The sequence below is a fragment of the Mustelus asterias genome, chromosome 11 (assembly GCF_964213995.1).
Source record: "Mustelus asterias chromosome 11, sMusAst1.hap1.1, whole genome shotgun sequence".
Lineage (NCBI taxonomy): Eukaryota > Metazoa > Chordata > Chondrichthyes > Carcharhiniformes > Triakidae > Mustelus > Mustelus asterias.
The window spans coordinates 68418170-68432130 of NC_135811.1; the positions used below are offsets into that span (position 1 = coordinate 68418170).

At 42.0% G+C, this 13961-nt stretch overlaps 1 protein-coding gene across 3 annotated transcripts in view; it reads right to left on the reverse strand.

The window, feature by feature from the left end:
* The window catches only part of tlk2 (tousled-like kinase 2), a 174372-nt gene that overhangs the window by 151101 nt on the left and 9310 nt on the right, over positions 1–13961 (reverse strand). Inside the window, exon 2 of one of the 3 annotated variants that reach the window (XM_078223694.1) lies at positions 13554–13796. The exons of 1 other annotated variant lie outside the window; for it this stretch is intronic. In XM_078223694.1, the coding sequence (XP_078079820.1) occupies positions 13554–13611 (58 nt within the window). In that variant the 5' untranslated portion in view covers positions 13612–13796. Of the gene's footprint in view, positions 1–13553; positions 13797–13961 lie in introns of those variants that run through there. One more of the 3 variants, XM_078223696.1, reaches the window with a different exon arrangement.

A 13961-nucleotide genomic window follows, 5' to 3' on the forward strand; every position in this document is an offset into this window, starting at 1 on the left:
TTTTTAAATGACACAATGATTGCAAGATGGAGTCCATTCACAAAGTATTCTGCAGCAGAAGCTGTAACAGACTCAGTTGATATGTGTTCTTGGCCTGAAGATTTAACAGCAATATAAAGCCAAGCTATTTCAGGGTCTTCACTGCTTCCAATACAAGTACTCGGTTTCTATTTTTAGGCGTACAAGTCTGAAGAATTTCTAGAAGCAGACTTTGTCAATGGATGGTGGATTAGTCCCACATTACGCTGCCCTTACATTTATCTTTGGATTACTTCCAGTGGACTAGAAGGCCAATCCATCACTTTCACATGGTTACAAAGAGTAACCAAAACATAAGGTGGGACAGAGCAAGGTCATTGAATTCACCCATACACACACACCCATGTTGGTAGTGATAGGGAGCAAGCTGAAACAGTATTCTTTGTGCTTGTACAAGGATGAACATTGTGAGTAGTTCCCAAGGAAAAACAGAACACACTGATTTTATTACTGCATTTCATCTAGAAACTAAAAGGGTGCAGTCTCCTGGCTTGCTGTCAGTTCAGCAGCTACTGGACAAACCTAGACAGCAACGTCCAATAAAGATAAATAAGTCCACCCAAATAGCTTTTGAACCCTTACAGATAACAGGATTCTGATTTGTTGAGTGAAGGGTTGGAGGCCGGGGGCGGGGGGGGCGAAATCTGATCTTGTACCTTGCGTCAGTTGTTGATCAATAGCCACAGGATTCAACCGTTGTTGTGTTATTTTCATGCCACTTGTAATCTTTTACACTATTTTTAAACTTCTCTTTTCCGATTTAACTTGCCAATTTGAAACCTCTACCTGAACATGCCGCAGTTTCTGTTGGTGCTGAAACTAACAGCTCACGTTTCAGACCAGCACAAATTTTCATCCCCCACTATTAGGCCTGTTTTTAGGCACTTTGTCATTAGTTGTCTGTTTAAATGACGTAAATGCCAGTTACTCAAAACACCAGATTAATAGAGTTGTTGATTTTGTTGCAGCAGTAGCAATGTATCTGAAGCAAAAAGAGAAAATGCTGGATTTATTCAATAGGTCAAGCAGCATCTGTGGAAAGAAAAATAAAACAAATATTCCAGGTCAATGGTCTGGATTCTGCTATAGCAATGGCAGCATCAGTACGCCCCCAAACCTGACAACAATGCCTGGAGTCAGCAAATGCACAGTTAACCACAGAAATCCAGGAGCTGCTGTTAGTGATTTGATGTTTCTCCATGAGGTGTGCTTTTGAAGTCTTTACAGACTACAATGCATTAAAAGACGGAGCTGGCAGGAACCGGCCCTTTTACACTATTACCTCGCTGTCAAACCCCTGGAAAAGGTACACCTTATTGATTGAGGTATAGCTGAGCTTTTAAGCAGCCTACTAAACTTATAATTACTGCTGAATGATCTTTCTAGCCCTGGAAAACTAAAGTAGTTGAAAATAATCCACATAACTTTTTAAGATATTTCAGCCTCTACCTTTAATGTCGTGTGTTATGTCCCAATCTTAATACTGCCTTGTCCAAAACAATATTAAAAAATGAAGAACATGTAGTGTAGTTTACTTCCTGGTTTGCTGTTCAAGAGAAAATTTAAACCTGATTGGCTGCTTAACCTGCTTGATGATACAAGGGGTATGGAGAGAAAGCGGGAGTGGGATACTGAAAGTGCATGATCAGCCATGATCATATTGAATGGTGCTGTAGACTTGAAGGGCCGAATGGCCTACTCCTACACCTATTTTCCATGTTTCTATGACATCACTGTTGCTGGATGCCTGGAGATGCCCTTGCCTTGACACCAGATTCAAACTGCTGCTGGAAAAATAGGAAGATCACCAAGTCTTTCTGGACAGTTTTTCCTCAAGGTTAGCAGCGAGCACCATCTTTTCACCACTAAATGCAACATCTGGGCCAAGGACATGGAATGTCACTGGTCTGAAACGTTAACTGTTTCTCTCTCCACAGCTGCCGTCTGAAATGCAGAGTGTTTCCAGCATTTTCTGTTTGCAACAGAAATACAATAATCTGTCTCAGTGTTAATAACCAGGAAAGGACAGATGAGAAGTGAGATTCAGATGCCTGATTACTATCTAATGACTTTAGCTGGAAAGTGCCAGTGTGAATCGAGAGTGCAGAAATTATCAATCAGGGTGTCCTCCACACTTGAACAATTTAGAACATAGAACATAGAACACTACAGCACAGAACAGGCCCTTCAGCCCACGATGTTGTGCCGAGCTTTATCTGAAACCCATATCAAGCTATTTCCTCCCTATCATCCCGAAGTACTCCATGTGCCTATCCAATAGCTTCTTAAATGTTCCTAAAGTTTCTGACTCCACTATCCCTGCAGGCAGTCCATTCCACACCCCAACCACTCTCTGAGTAAAAAACCTACCTCGGACATCCTTCCTATATCTCCCACCATGAACCCTATAGTTATGCCCCCTAGTTACCACTCCATTCACCCAAGGAAATAGTCTTTGAACGTTCACTCTATCTATCCCCCTCATCATCTTATAAACCTCTATCAAGTCTCCTCTCAACCTCCTCCGCTCCAAAGAGAAAAGCCCAAGTTCCCTCAACCTTTCCTCATAAGACCTACCCTCCAAACCAGGCAGCATCCTGGTAAATCTCCTTTGCACTCTTTCCAGTGTCTCCACATCCTTCTTATAGTGAGGTGACCAGAACTGCACACAATATTCCAAATGTGGTCTCACCAAGGTCCTGTACAGTTGCAGCATAACCCCACGGCTCTTAAACTCAAACCCCCTGTTAATGAACGCCAACACACTATAGGCCTTCTTCACGGCTCTATCCACTTGAGTGGCAACCTTCAGAGATCTATGGATATGAACCCCAAGATCTCTCTGTTCCTCCACATTCTTCAGAACCCTATCTTTGACCCTGAAATCCACATTTAAATTTGTCCTACCAAAATGAATCACCTCGCATTTGTCAGGGTTAAACTCCATTTGCCATTTTTCAGCCCAGCTCTGCATCCTATCTATATCTCTTTGCAGCCTACAACACCCTCCACCTCATCCACTACTCCACCAATCTTGGTGTCATCAGCAAATTTACTGATCCACCCTTCAGCCCCCTCCTCCAAGTCATTTATAAAAATGACAAATAGCAGAGGACCAAGCACTGATCCCTGTGGCACTCCGCTGGTAACCGGTTTCCAGTCCGAAAATTTTCCATCCACCACCACCCTCTGCCTTCTGTTAGATAACCAGTTACCTATCCAATCGGCCAAACTTCCCTCTATCCCACACATCCTTACTTTCTTCATAAGCCGACCATGGGGGACTTTATCAAACGCCTTACTAAAATCCATGTATATGACATCAACTGCACTACCTTCATCTACATACTTAGTTACCTCCTCAAAAAATTCTATCAAATTTGTGAGACAAGACTTGCCCTTCACAAATCCGTGCTGACTATCCCGGATTAAGCTGCATCTTTCTAAATGGTCGTAAATCCTATCCCTGAGGACCTATTCCATCAACTTACCGACCACCGAAGTAAGACTAACCGGCCTATAATTACCAGGGTCATTTCTATTCCCTTTCTTAAACAGAGGAACCACATTCGCCACTCTCCAGTCCTCTGGCACCACCCCCGTGGACATTGAGGACGCAAAGATCAATGCAAAGGCTCTGCTATCTCATCCCTTGCCTCCCAAAGACTCCTAGGATATATTTCATCAGGCCTAGGGGACTTATCAACTTTCAGTTTATTCAAAATTGCTAGTACATCTTCCCTCCGAACATCTACTTCCTCCAGCCTATCAGCCTGTGACACCCTCTCTTCCTCAAAAACATGGCCCCTCTCCTTGGTGAACACCGAAGAAAAGTATTCATTCATCACCTCTCCTATCTCTTCTGACTCCATGCACAAATTCCCATTGCCGTCCTTGACCGGCCCCAACCTCACCCTGGTCATTCTTTTATTCCTCACATAAGAGTAAAAAACCTTGGGGTTTTCCTTGATCCGACCCGCCAAGGACTTCTCATGCCCCTCCTAAGCCCCTTTTTCAGCTCATTTCTTGCGAACTTGTAACCCTCCATCGAGCCAACTGAAACTTGTTTTCTCAACCTTACATACGCTTCCTTCTTCCTCTTGACAAGACATTCCACCTCTTTTGTGAACCATGGTTCCCTCACTCGGCCATTTCCCCTCTGCCTGGCAGGGACATACATATCTATCAAGGACACGCAGTATTTGTTCCTTGAAAAAGTTCCACTTTTCATTAGTGCCTTTCCCTGACAATTTTTGTTCCCATCCTATGCTTCCTAATTCCCGCCTGATTGCATCATAATTACCTCTCCCCCAATTGTAAACTATGCCCTGCCGCATGGCCCTCTCCCTCTCCATTGCAATAACAAAAGACACCGAATTGTGGTCACTATCTCCAAAGTGCTCTCCCACAACCAAATCCAACACTTGGCCCGGTTCATTTCCCATTACCAAATCCAATGTGGCCCCACCTCTTGTCGGCTTATCCACATATTGTGTCAGGAACCCCTCCTGCACACACTGCACAAAAACTGCCCCATCCGAACTTTCGACCTATAAAGGCTCCAATCAATATTTGGAAAGTTAAAGTCCCCCATGACAACAACCCTGTGACCTTCACACCTATCCATAATCTGCTTAGCAATTTCTTGCTCCACATCTCTATTACTATTTGGGGGCCTATAGTAAACTCCTAACAACGTGACCGCTCCTTTCCTATTCCTAACTTCAGCCCATATTACCTCTGTAGGCAGATCCCCTTCGAAATGCCTTTCTGCAGCCGTTACACTCTCCTTGATTAACAGTGCCACTCCTCCACCTCTTTTACCAGCTATCCTACACTTACTGAAACATCTATACCCGGGAACTTCCAACAACCATTCCTGTCCTTGTTCTACCCACGTAGAATTTGCCAAACAAACTGTCTAAACTTACACATGAATGACCAGATGGCTGTGACACCAAATGGGTACAAGCATCTATCCTAATAAAAAGTCAACACCTTCAAAAGAGGAGAAAATGGGATAATCGGATAAACAGCTTGGCTTCACTGATATCTCTATCTCAGAATTGGAAGGTTGTGGATTAATTCCACTCTCCATACAGTTTGAGCACATAATCATGGCGAGACACTTGAATGTAATACTGAGTACATCACCCAAAGTGTACCCTTCAGATGAGGTATGAACTGAATCTTCGCTGCCCGCTTTACTGATCAAAGTGATTCCTACTATGTCCCCAACAAGTGCAATTTTCACATTTAGTGTCTTTCATTAAAAAGATAGTCAAAACACATCAAAGGGGACCGGGTGGGGAAAGAGCAGAGCTGAGGAAACAGCAATGATGATGAGTCACCAAAAGCTGATTACAGAACTGTCTTGAAGGTTTTAAAAGTATGGGAAAGGAGATAGAGGCCTCAAGGAGGAAATTCCAGAGAAAGGGCCCTAAACAGCTCAAAGCATGACCACCAAGAGTAGGCTGAAGAGTGAAGACCAGGCAGAAATATCTTTTGAGATGGTGTGAAAGTGATATGCGCTTAAAAGGTTTCAATGATAGGGTTGTTGGAGCAATTCATGAGCAATGTTGGAGATGAAAGTACGCTTTCTTCGTAACGGAGGGTAGACAGGCTCAGCAGTTCAGTGTCAAACAGATATTCAAGGAGGATTTGAAGAACAGTGTACTGTTCTAGCGATTTGGTCAACAGTTCTCTTTCAACTGACATCACAGAAAACAGAGGACTTTTGGGCATTAGTCTCATTGCCATTTGTGGGATCGTGCTGTGCCCACATGATAAGCAAGTGCACTGGTTGTGAAGGCAATTGATAAACATAAGGCGAAGTTACATCAAACCTGAGGATCAGGATAAACTAAATACTGGGCAAGAATGGATTTAATTTTACTGACTGAAGGACAATTGACATTTCTCCACAATTAGTTTTTTTTTAATGTTCAGAAGTATCCTGGAAGTATGCCGAAATTAAGCTTCAATTCAAAAGAAGTTTTGAAACAGCAAATGAAACATTTCAATGATTGATAGTAATAGTCAGCTAGCTAGATTTAATGGGAGATTGGTGAGCACCATGAACAGGATGTGAGGGGGAAGGTGGTGAGTGGTGGTGGAGATAAAGTGTCTGTCCTTCACCTGCCTTTATCACACACTGGCACAACCGAAATCAGGAGCTTGCTGTGGAAGAACTGCAGGCAGACCAGTGATCCTGTGTCCCACCAGAGAGGAGCGCAAGCAGAACATTAGGTGGACCCCACAAGCAGTTAGAATCAGAACACAGAAGGAGGCCCTTCGTCAAGCGTGCCTGTGTTGGCTTTCTAGAACTATCGTTAGTCCCACTCGCTTGCTCTTCCCCCATAAACTTAAGACATTTTGCCTCCAGGTAGAATCATAGAATCCATACGGTATAGGAAGAGACCATTTGGCCCATCAAGCCTGCACTGCCAACAATCCCACCCAGATCCTATCCCCGTAACCCCACGTATTTACACTGCTAATCTCTCTGACACTAAAGGGCAATTGAGCATAGCCAATCCACCTAACCCGCACATCTTTCAACTGTGGGAGGAAACAGGAGAACTCGGAAGAAACCCATGCAGATATGGGGAGAACATGCAAACTCCACACAGACAGTTACCCAAGGTCAGAATTGAACCCAGGTCCTCGGCACTGTGAAGTAGCAGTGCTAACCACTGTGCCACCGTGATGCGCTGTGTCCAATTCCCTAAAAGAATTTACTACTCAATCTGTTGCCACCACCATTTCAAGCAATGCATTCCAGGCCATAACATCTCACTGAATTACATCAATTGTACAGAGAATATGACAGTACGACTTGAGCACAAGCCAGCACTGCTGCTCAGATTTCAGAAGTGTCAGAATGGACATGCGAAACTTGCAGATCTTTCCACTTGAAATGTCAAAGATGCCTAGCAATATAACATAGCCCATTCGGAACTTAAAACTTTTTCACATCATATGTGACGCATGTTTATGCAGCTAGTTCCCATATAAATATTTTGTGCAGACAGCCTCAAGCCAAACGTCACAATGCAAAGGACTCGTTAAAACTAGTTTGCTAGTCTTCCTGGACACCAGCACTGCAGTTTTATAATCAGCTTGTGGTCTGCTGCACCTCCAAGAACAAGAGGCAGGAATGCATCTACTAGGCACTCTGGTGCTGAGACAGAGAGTCAATGGCATCAGAGACCCAAAGAGAATGTGGAATTAAGAACGTGCAGAAGGTTAACACAATCACTTTTAGTGATTATAATGTAAAGAGCTGGTTCTGAGCAAGGAACAGAGGCAGCACATGGCGATCAGCCCTGTGCCTGCAGACACCATGTTGAGCTGTACAACAGCATAAAATACAGATGATGGCAGAGTAATTTAAGAACATTACACTGGCACATTGTCATTGTAGTTACCTCCAACAACCTTTCCTGCCTGTAACTGGTTACTTTATAGGTTGGTGAAGAACTTTCGGCACCACCAGGTGAATTGCTATCCTTCGTGTTTCAAAGTCGTAGGAGTAAGATAACCACCAGAAAAATAACCCTCATCTTTTTCAGTAAAGTAGTTAGGTTTGGCATACCAACAAGCCTGCAATTTAGTTAAAACAGATCTTATCCTCAATCACACATTTGACTCAAAGAAGGGAAGAACTTAAAATGTGGAGGTAAGAGAGAGATTGTAGACTGGGGAATTTCATACCCAAAGGAATACCAGTTAAAGTCATCCCATGGCACACTTGCAAACAAACAGGTGATTCACCCGAAATTTCTGCGATCTCCCCTTCTCTCATAACTGCAGAGGATGTATGTGATGCTGGAGACAAGAACCGGAAAGGGGAAAAAAAGTTCTATAGATCTTTACATGAACAGTCAATTGTTTACTAGGTCACAGCCCTTTTAAAAAATTACAGCCCAGCGGGGCAATTAAGTGGAGTCAGCCTCTGAAATGAAAGATTAAGCAACCACCCTTTAAACACAGTGATTACCACACAGGTTCAAAATTAGCAGGATGGCTGGGTTTTAGAATTAAATGTCATGTTTGGTACTAGACATGATTGCTGTAATCATAACTAAGGCTTTTTTTTTAAATTATTGATTTTTTTAAAAGAAATGAGAGAATTTCTTTCATGTGAATTGCGATGTCTCCACTGAGCCAGGCAAAAAAAGAAACAGTAAAGATTTCACTGGTGATAGTTCGTGATGTACAAAAAAAAGAGCAAGAGCTTTGTCCAAAGACAACTTATAACCACTAGCTTCAACATCTCAAACTAGCAAACATCCCTCTAAAAATTGATGCTTCTCCTTTACTTCACAATAATCATTTGGATTTTGAAATTGTTGCATTAAGATTAGTGTGTGATCTTCAAAGTAGTCCTACAGAATTCCATTGCTTGCTACTTCAATGGAAGTACAATGAAAGTATAATGAAGCTACTTCATTGACCTCAAAATAGTAGATCAAGGAGTTGCATGGATACCACCATTTATGCTGCTCAAGTACAGCGGCCTACATTTGGAAAATGGAACTGACCATTTATCATTTACAAAGGTGTCGCTTATAGTATTAATTACAGCATTGGTGGATCAGACCTGAACAACATACCTCGATCATAAGTCTCAAAGTAAAGAAAAATGCTTTGCTTAATATTCAACTGCTTATAACACCACTTGAGCCCGTTAGGAATTTAAGCCTTGATGTCCACAAACATTGTCTATAAGGATAGCCTTCATCAGATCATTAAAAAGAGTTGCATTGATATGGAGCCTTTTGTGACCTCAGAAAATCCTAAAGCATTCCACGGCCAATCAACTACCTTTGTTTGAAACACAGTCCTTGCTGTAATGTCAAGAGTGCGGTTACCTAATTGTATACAGCAAGCTCCCACCAACAACTAGGCGATAAAATCACTGATTTGAGGGATAAATATTGGTCAAGACACTAGGTGAACTTCCTGCACTTCTAATAAAGCGTGTGGAATATTTTACATTCACCCATGGGCACATCCTGTTGCATTGTTTTCAAGAATGAGAATGACGTTAGCCAAGGCATAACGGCAGCATTCTCATCTTTGAGTCAAAATGTCACGGGTTCAAGTCCCACTGCAGGAAGTTGAGTACAAGTGAGATATATGCTCCAATGCACTACTGAGGGAACCCTGTAATGTCATAAGAGCCACTGTTTGGATTCAATGATAAACTGAAGCCTTGACTGCCCACTTACAAGACTGTGACACTATTTCAAAGAGCAGGGGAATTTCCCCTTGTCTTAGCCAATTTTTATCCTTCAACCAACATTACTAAAACAGATTTGGTCTTTATCACATTGTAAGAAGTCTCACAACACCAGGTTAAAGTCCAACAGGTTTATTTGGTAGCAAAAGGCACTAGCTTTCTGAACACTCGCTGCTCCTTCGTCAGGTGAGTGGGATTTCAGTTCACAAACAGGGCATATAAAGACACAAACTCAATTTACAAAATAATGGTTGGAATGCGAGTCTTTACAGGTAATCAAGTCTTAAAGGTACAGACAATGTGAGTGGAGAGAGGGTTAAGCACAGGTTAGAGAGATGTGCATCGTCTCCAGCCAGGACAGTTGGTGAGATTTTGCAAGCCCAGGCAAGTCTTGGCGGTTACAGGTAGTGTGACATGAACCCAAGATCCCGGTTGAGGCCGTCCTCATGTGTGCGGAACTTGGCTATCAGTCTCTGCTCAGCGACTCTGCGCTGTCGTGTAGGCTGCCTTGGAGAACGCTTACCCGAAGATCAGAGGCCGAATGCCCGTCACCGCTGAAGTGTTCCCCAACAGGAAGAGAACACTCTTGCCTGGTGATTGTCGAGCGGTGTTCATTCATCCATTGTCATAGAGGCATGGTACATTGGGGAGACCATGCAGATTACTGTAAAGACTTGCATTCCAACCATTATTTTGTAAATTGAGTTTGTGTCTTTATATGCCCTGTTTGTGAACTGAAATCCCACTCACCTGACGAAGGAGCAGTGAGCGCTCCGAAAGCTAGTGCCTTTTGCTACCAAATAAACCTGTTGGACTTTAACCTGGTGTTGTGAGACTTCTTACTGTGTTGACCCCAGTCCAACGCCAGCATCTCCACGTCTTTATCACATTGACATTGGTGGGAGATTACTATGCACATATTGGCTGCCATGTTTCCTACATTACAACAGTGACCATTCTTCAAAAGGTATGGCTGACAAAGTCATCCAGACTTGAAACATTAGCTCTGTTCTCTCTCCACAGATTCTGTCAAACAAAAGAACAAAGAACAAAGAAAATTACAGCACAGGAACAGGCCCTTCGGCTTTCCAAGCCTGCACTGACCATGCTGCCCGATTAAACTAAAACGCTCTACCCTTCCAGGGACCATATCCCTCTATTCCCATCCTATTCATGTATTTGTCCAAGTCACTATTGTATCTGCTTCCACTAACTCCCACGGCAGTGAGTTCCAGGCACCCACCAACCTCTGGGTAAAAGAAACTTGCTGAAATTTTCCAACATTTTCTGTTTTTATTTCAAAAAGTACTTAATTGGCTATAAGGTGTTTCAGGGCAGTACAAGATCGTGAAAAGCGCTATAGAAATGAAATTTCCTTCCTTTGGCTAACTCAATCAAGTGGTGAGCAATGTTCAACACATGTTGAACAAATAGCACTGATCAGAAAACTGGGAGGACAAGACCACCTAACCCCAGGTGGTATCTTTAATGGCCATCACATAAGCAAACAGATTCTCAGTTTCACAAGTTATGAGGATAGAGCTTCAGTGCTGCCAGCCTCCTTTATGCACTTGACATCCAAGAGCGTGGTTTTAACTGGATCGATAGTAAATGGCCCAGATAACGAATCAGACTGGTTCAGTGTAAAATAAGATTGTAGAGTGGTTTGGTTGGTGTCACTTTGACCTCATATAACTGCTACCTGTGAGCCCACTCTGGGAGGGGGGATGGGGGTGCTACAAAACATATGGAAGCCAGTTAAATGAGGCATTTTATCAGCCACAACATTACATGTACCAAAATCATAAATGTAACACCATTTTGTATTTGTCAAGGAACTGGATTACAGTAGTAACTCAAATTGGCAGAAAGTTGAACTTTTTGAAACTGCGTCTCAGTGTTTGGCACGGGGAAAACATATTGCATTACAGATTTAACATAACACATGGGCACTGCATGCTGAGTGGAACAGAATCCTAACATTTGGACTCTATTATATTTTAAACATTTGATAGACATTATGTGTTCTACAATTAGGCTTTTTCTTCTGAATTTCTCACCACACCCTCCCGAAAACAGCCCACTCCAAATATTGCTGAAGCTGTGCTCTATATTTCAACTTCATGCCTTTCTTTCACTGTTCTCTTGACATAAATATTATACAGATTGAATACCTGCAATTACTTTCTTCCAAAGAGCTGTGTCAGGGCACTGAAATTCAAGAGCATATTCCTGCACCTAACCATCTCTGCTGGGTAAAGCATCATTATTATTATTAAATCATTATTAATTAAAGCATAAACAGGGAAAATCAAAAATATTGCACTTTCGGAGCAGATTGGACGTGGCAACATTCCTTTGTAACTTGGAATCATCAATCAAGGAGGGGAAAAATGTTGTAAATCAACAGCTTGCATTTACTCTCGGTGGAGTGCAATGTCAAGGCACTTCACAGAGCAATATTAGAAAAAGAAATTGGGCGACTTAGATCATTACAGGGAAAAAAATAAATAGATTTTCCTTGTAGATTGAAGAGCAAATACAAAGAAGGTAAATTAGCTTATTCTGCATCTCTCATCCTTTTATAGTTCCACAGTTTATACCAGGCTGCAGCACTGGCTCACCCAGCCAACAAAGCCAACCACACTCCGTTCCATACTCTTCATAACTGGCCAGGTGATTCTTCCGAAAAGGAAATGGGGACCTCTGCCCACAAGCACTTCCATCCTTGGCACACTGTGACTTACAGTCACTGTTTACACCCTCAAATGAAGTCAACAATTGGGGGGAAATAGAAGCACAAACTACTCCCCAGAAAATCTTAAAATGTACACACAAAGCTTTTTTAAAAACAAAGTTTAGCATTTTAAAAAGAATGTAATGATATTCATTAAGAGTGGAAAAGTCTTTCTTTGGACAGAACTCTACTTAAAAATTAAGATGGGTGGGCTCATGCAGCTCTAATTCTAAAGCCCATTCGAAAATCAAGTTTGAAAAGCTATAATTAAGAAATTCAGCGAGTACATAAACAGTGACAACACAAATTTCAGTGTAATGATAGCACCAAGGATTTGTATATCATGGGCAATAGATTAAGAACAACTGCACCAATCTGAATGTCACACCTGGGACTAGAAGAACAGGGGAGGGGAAAATAGGATCACTTCAACAGTGCAAGTTTGTCCTGGAGTCTGGGTGGGAGTTACGGCTCAAAAAGAGCAGAATGCAACAACTATCATTTAAAATTCACACTTGCTTTGTTCTCTTTGGGGTAAAAATCCACAGTTCACTTGCATGACTGCGCAAGTTGTACCCCCAGGTCCTTAACTATCGACATTAGTGGAATTACAGTCAGCTACATTGGACACAGGTGGAGTGATGGCACCCGACCTCAAAGTTTTAGACAAAATACAACAGCAAGAAGGAAGTACTGCCAAACTTCGAATATGTTAGATTAACTTAATAACAGCCTTTTGTCTCATGTCTTATGACATCTTTGCCAATCACACCTTAGCTCCAACCTACGACTGTCTCTTCATTCTGCCCACTCCCCCCTCAAAGTATATAATTCATCACAACTCTATCCCTTTTCAGTTCTGTAGAAGGGTCAATGGACTCGAAACATTAACTGTGTTTCTCTCTCCACAGATGCTGCCAGACCTGCTGAGTTATCCAGCATTTTCTGTTTTTATATCAGATTTCCAGCTTCTATTATTTAAATATTACTTTTATTTAAATATATTTAGTGTTTGCTACCTGATACCTGGTCACTGGCCCCTTCAAACAGAAGCAATAAATTAATCAATTAAAAACTTTTGCTTTGGGAAATTGAGTTTACACTGAACGTATAGATTCTGTGAGCAATCTTTACAGGATTTGTTAAACCAAAGCCGAGTGATACAGATAATAAATATTGCACATCAGCTTGGGAAAAAAAAAGGCCTGGAAACTGTTGATTAACTTGCAGGTATCAAACACCACTGGAGTGCAAATATAGACCATCAACAACCTATGTAATGCACTCTTCTCATTCAGCTTAGTGAACACCTCCTTACATACGCCATACACACACGCAGGTGACTAGCAACTACAGTAGAATGCTGATATACCAATTTTAAATGAAATGAAGGCTTTGGTAGGGACATGCAAAGCTTTCAGAACCAAAACAGAAGAGACCAGAATTATGAATCATAAACAAGCTCATTTTGTGAGCAGGCCCTTCAGCCTCGCTCCCTCGAATCACTCTTATAAAAATGGGGCTGCAGACCTGTTTCTGTGAATGTCCTACTAAATACATCCATTCGCTCGCTAGGTGCAAGAGTCATTTTTCATGCTCAAATTTTGGGAATTCTGTTTATTAAAAAGATTTGTTATTTTCCTCTAGACTTGCTGGAGTTGCAATGAAGAGATTGTCAGCAGTTTGCTCATGTTAATAGGTCAATGCAAGTCTCCCAGCACGTTGACAAAATCCAAATCAAATCCTCTCTTTAAGCTCATGTGAGGGCAGGAGCTAAAAGGGGAAAGAAAGAATCGAAACACAGATTGGATTTAGTTTGGGCTGCCCTTCGACCCTATGGAGAAGAAAGTCAGAAGTTAGAAAGATAAGGGATGATTTTAAAATGGGGACCACATTACGCTTGGACATCCTGCATTGTTTTAACCACACAGTAGAAAG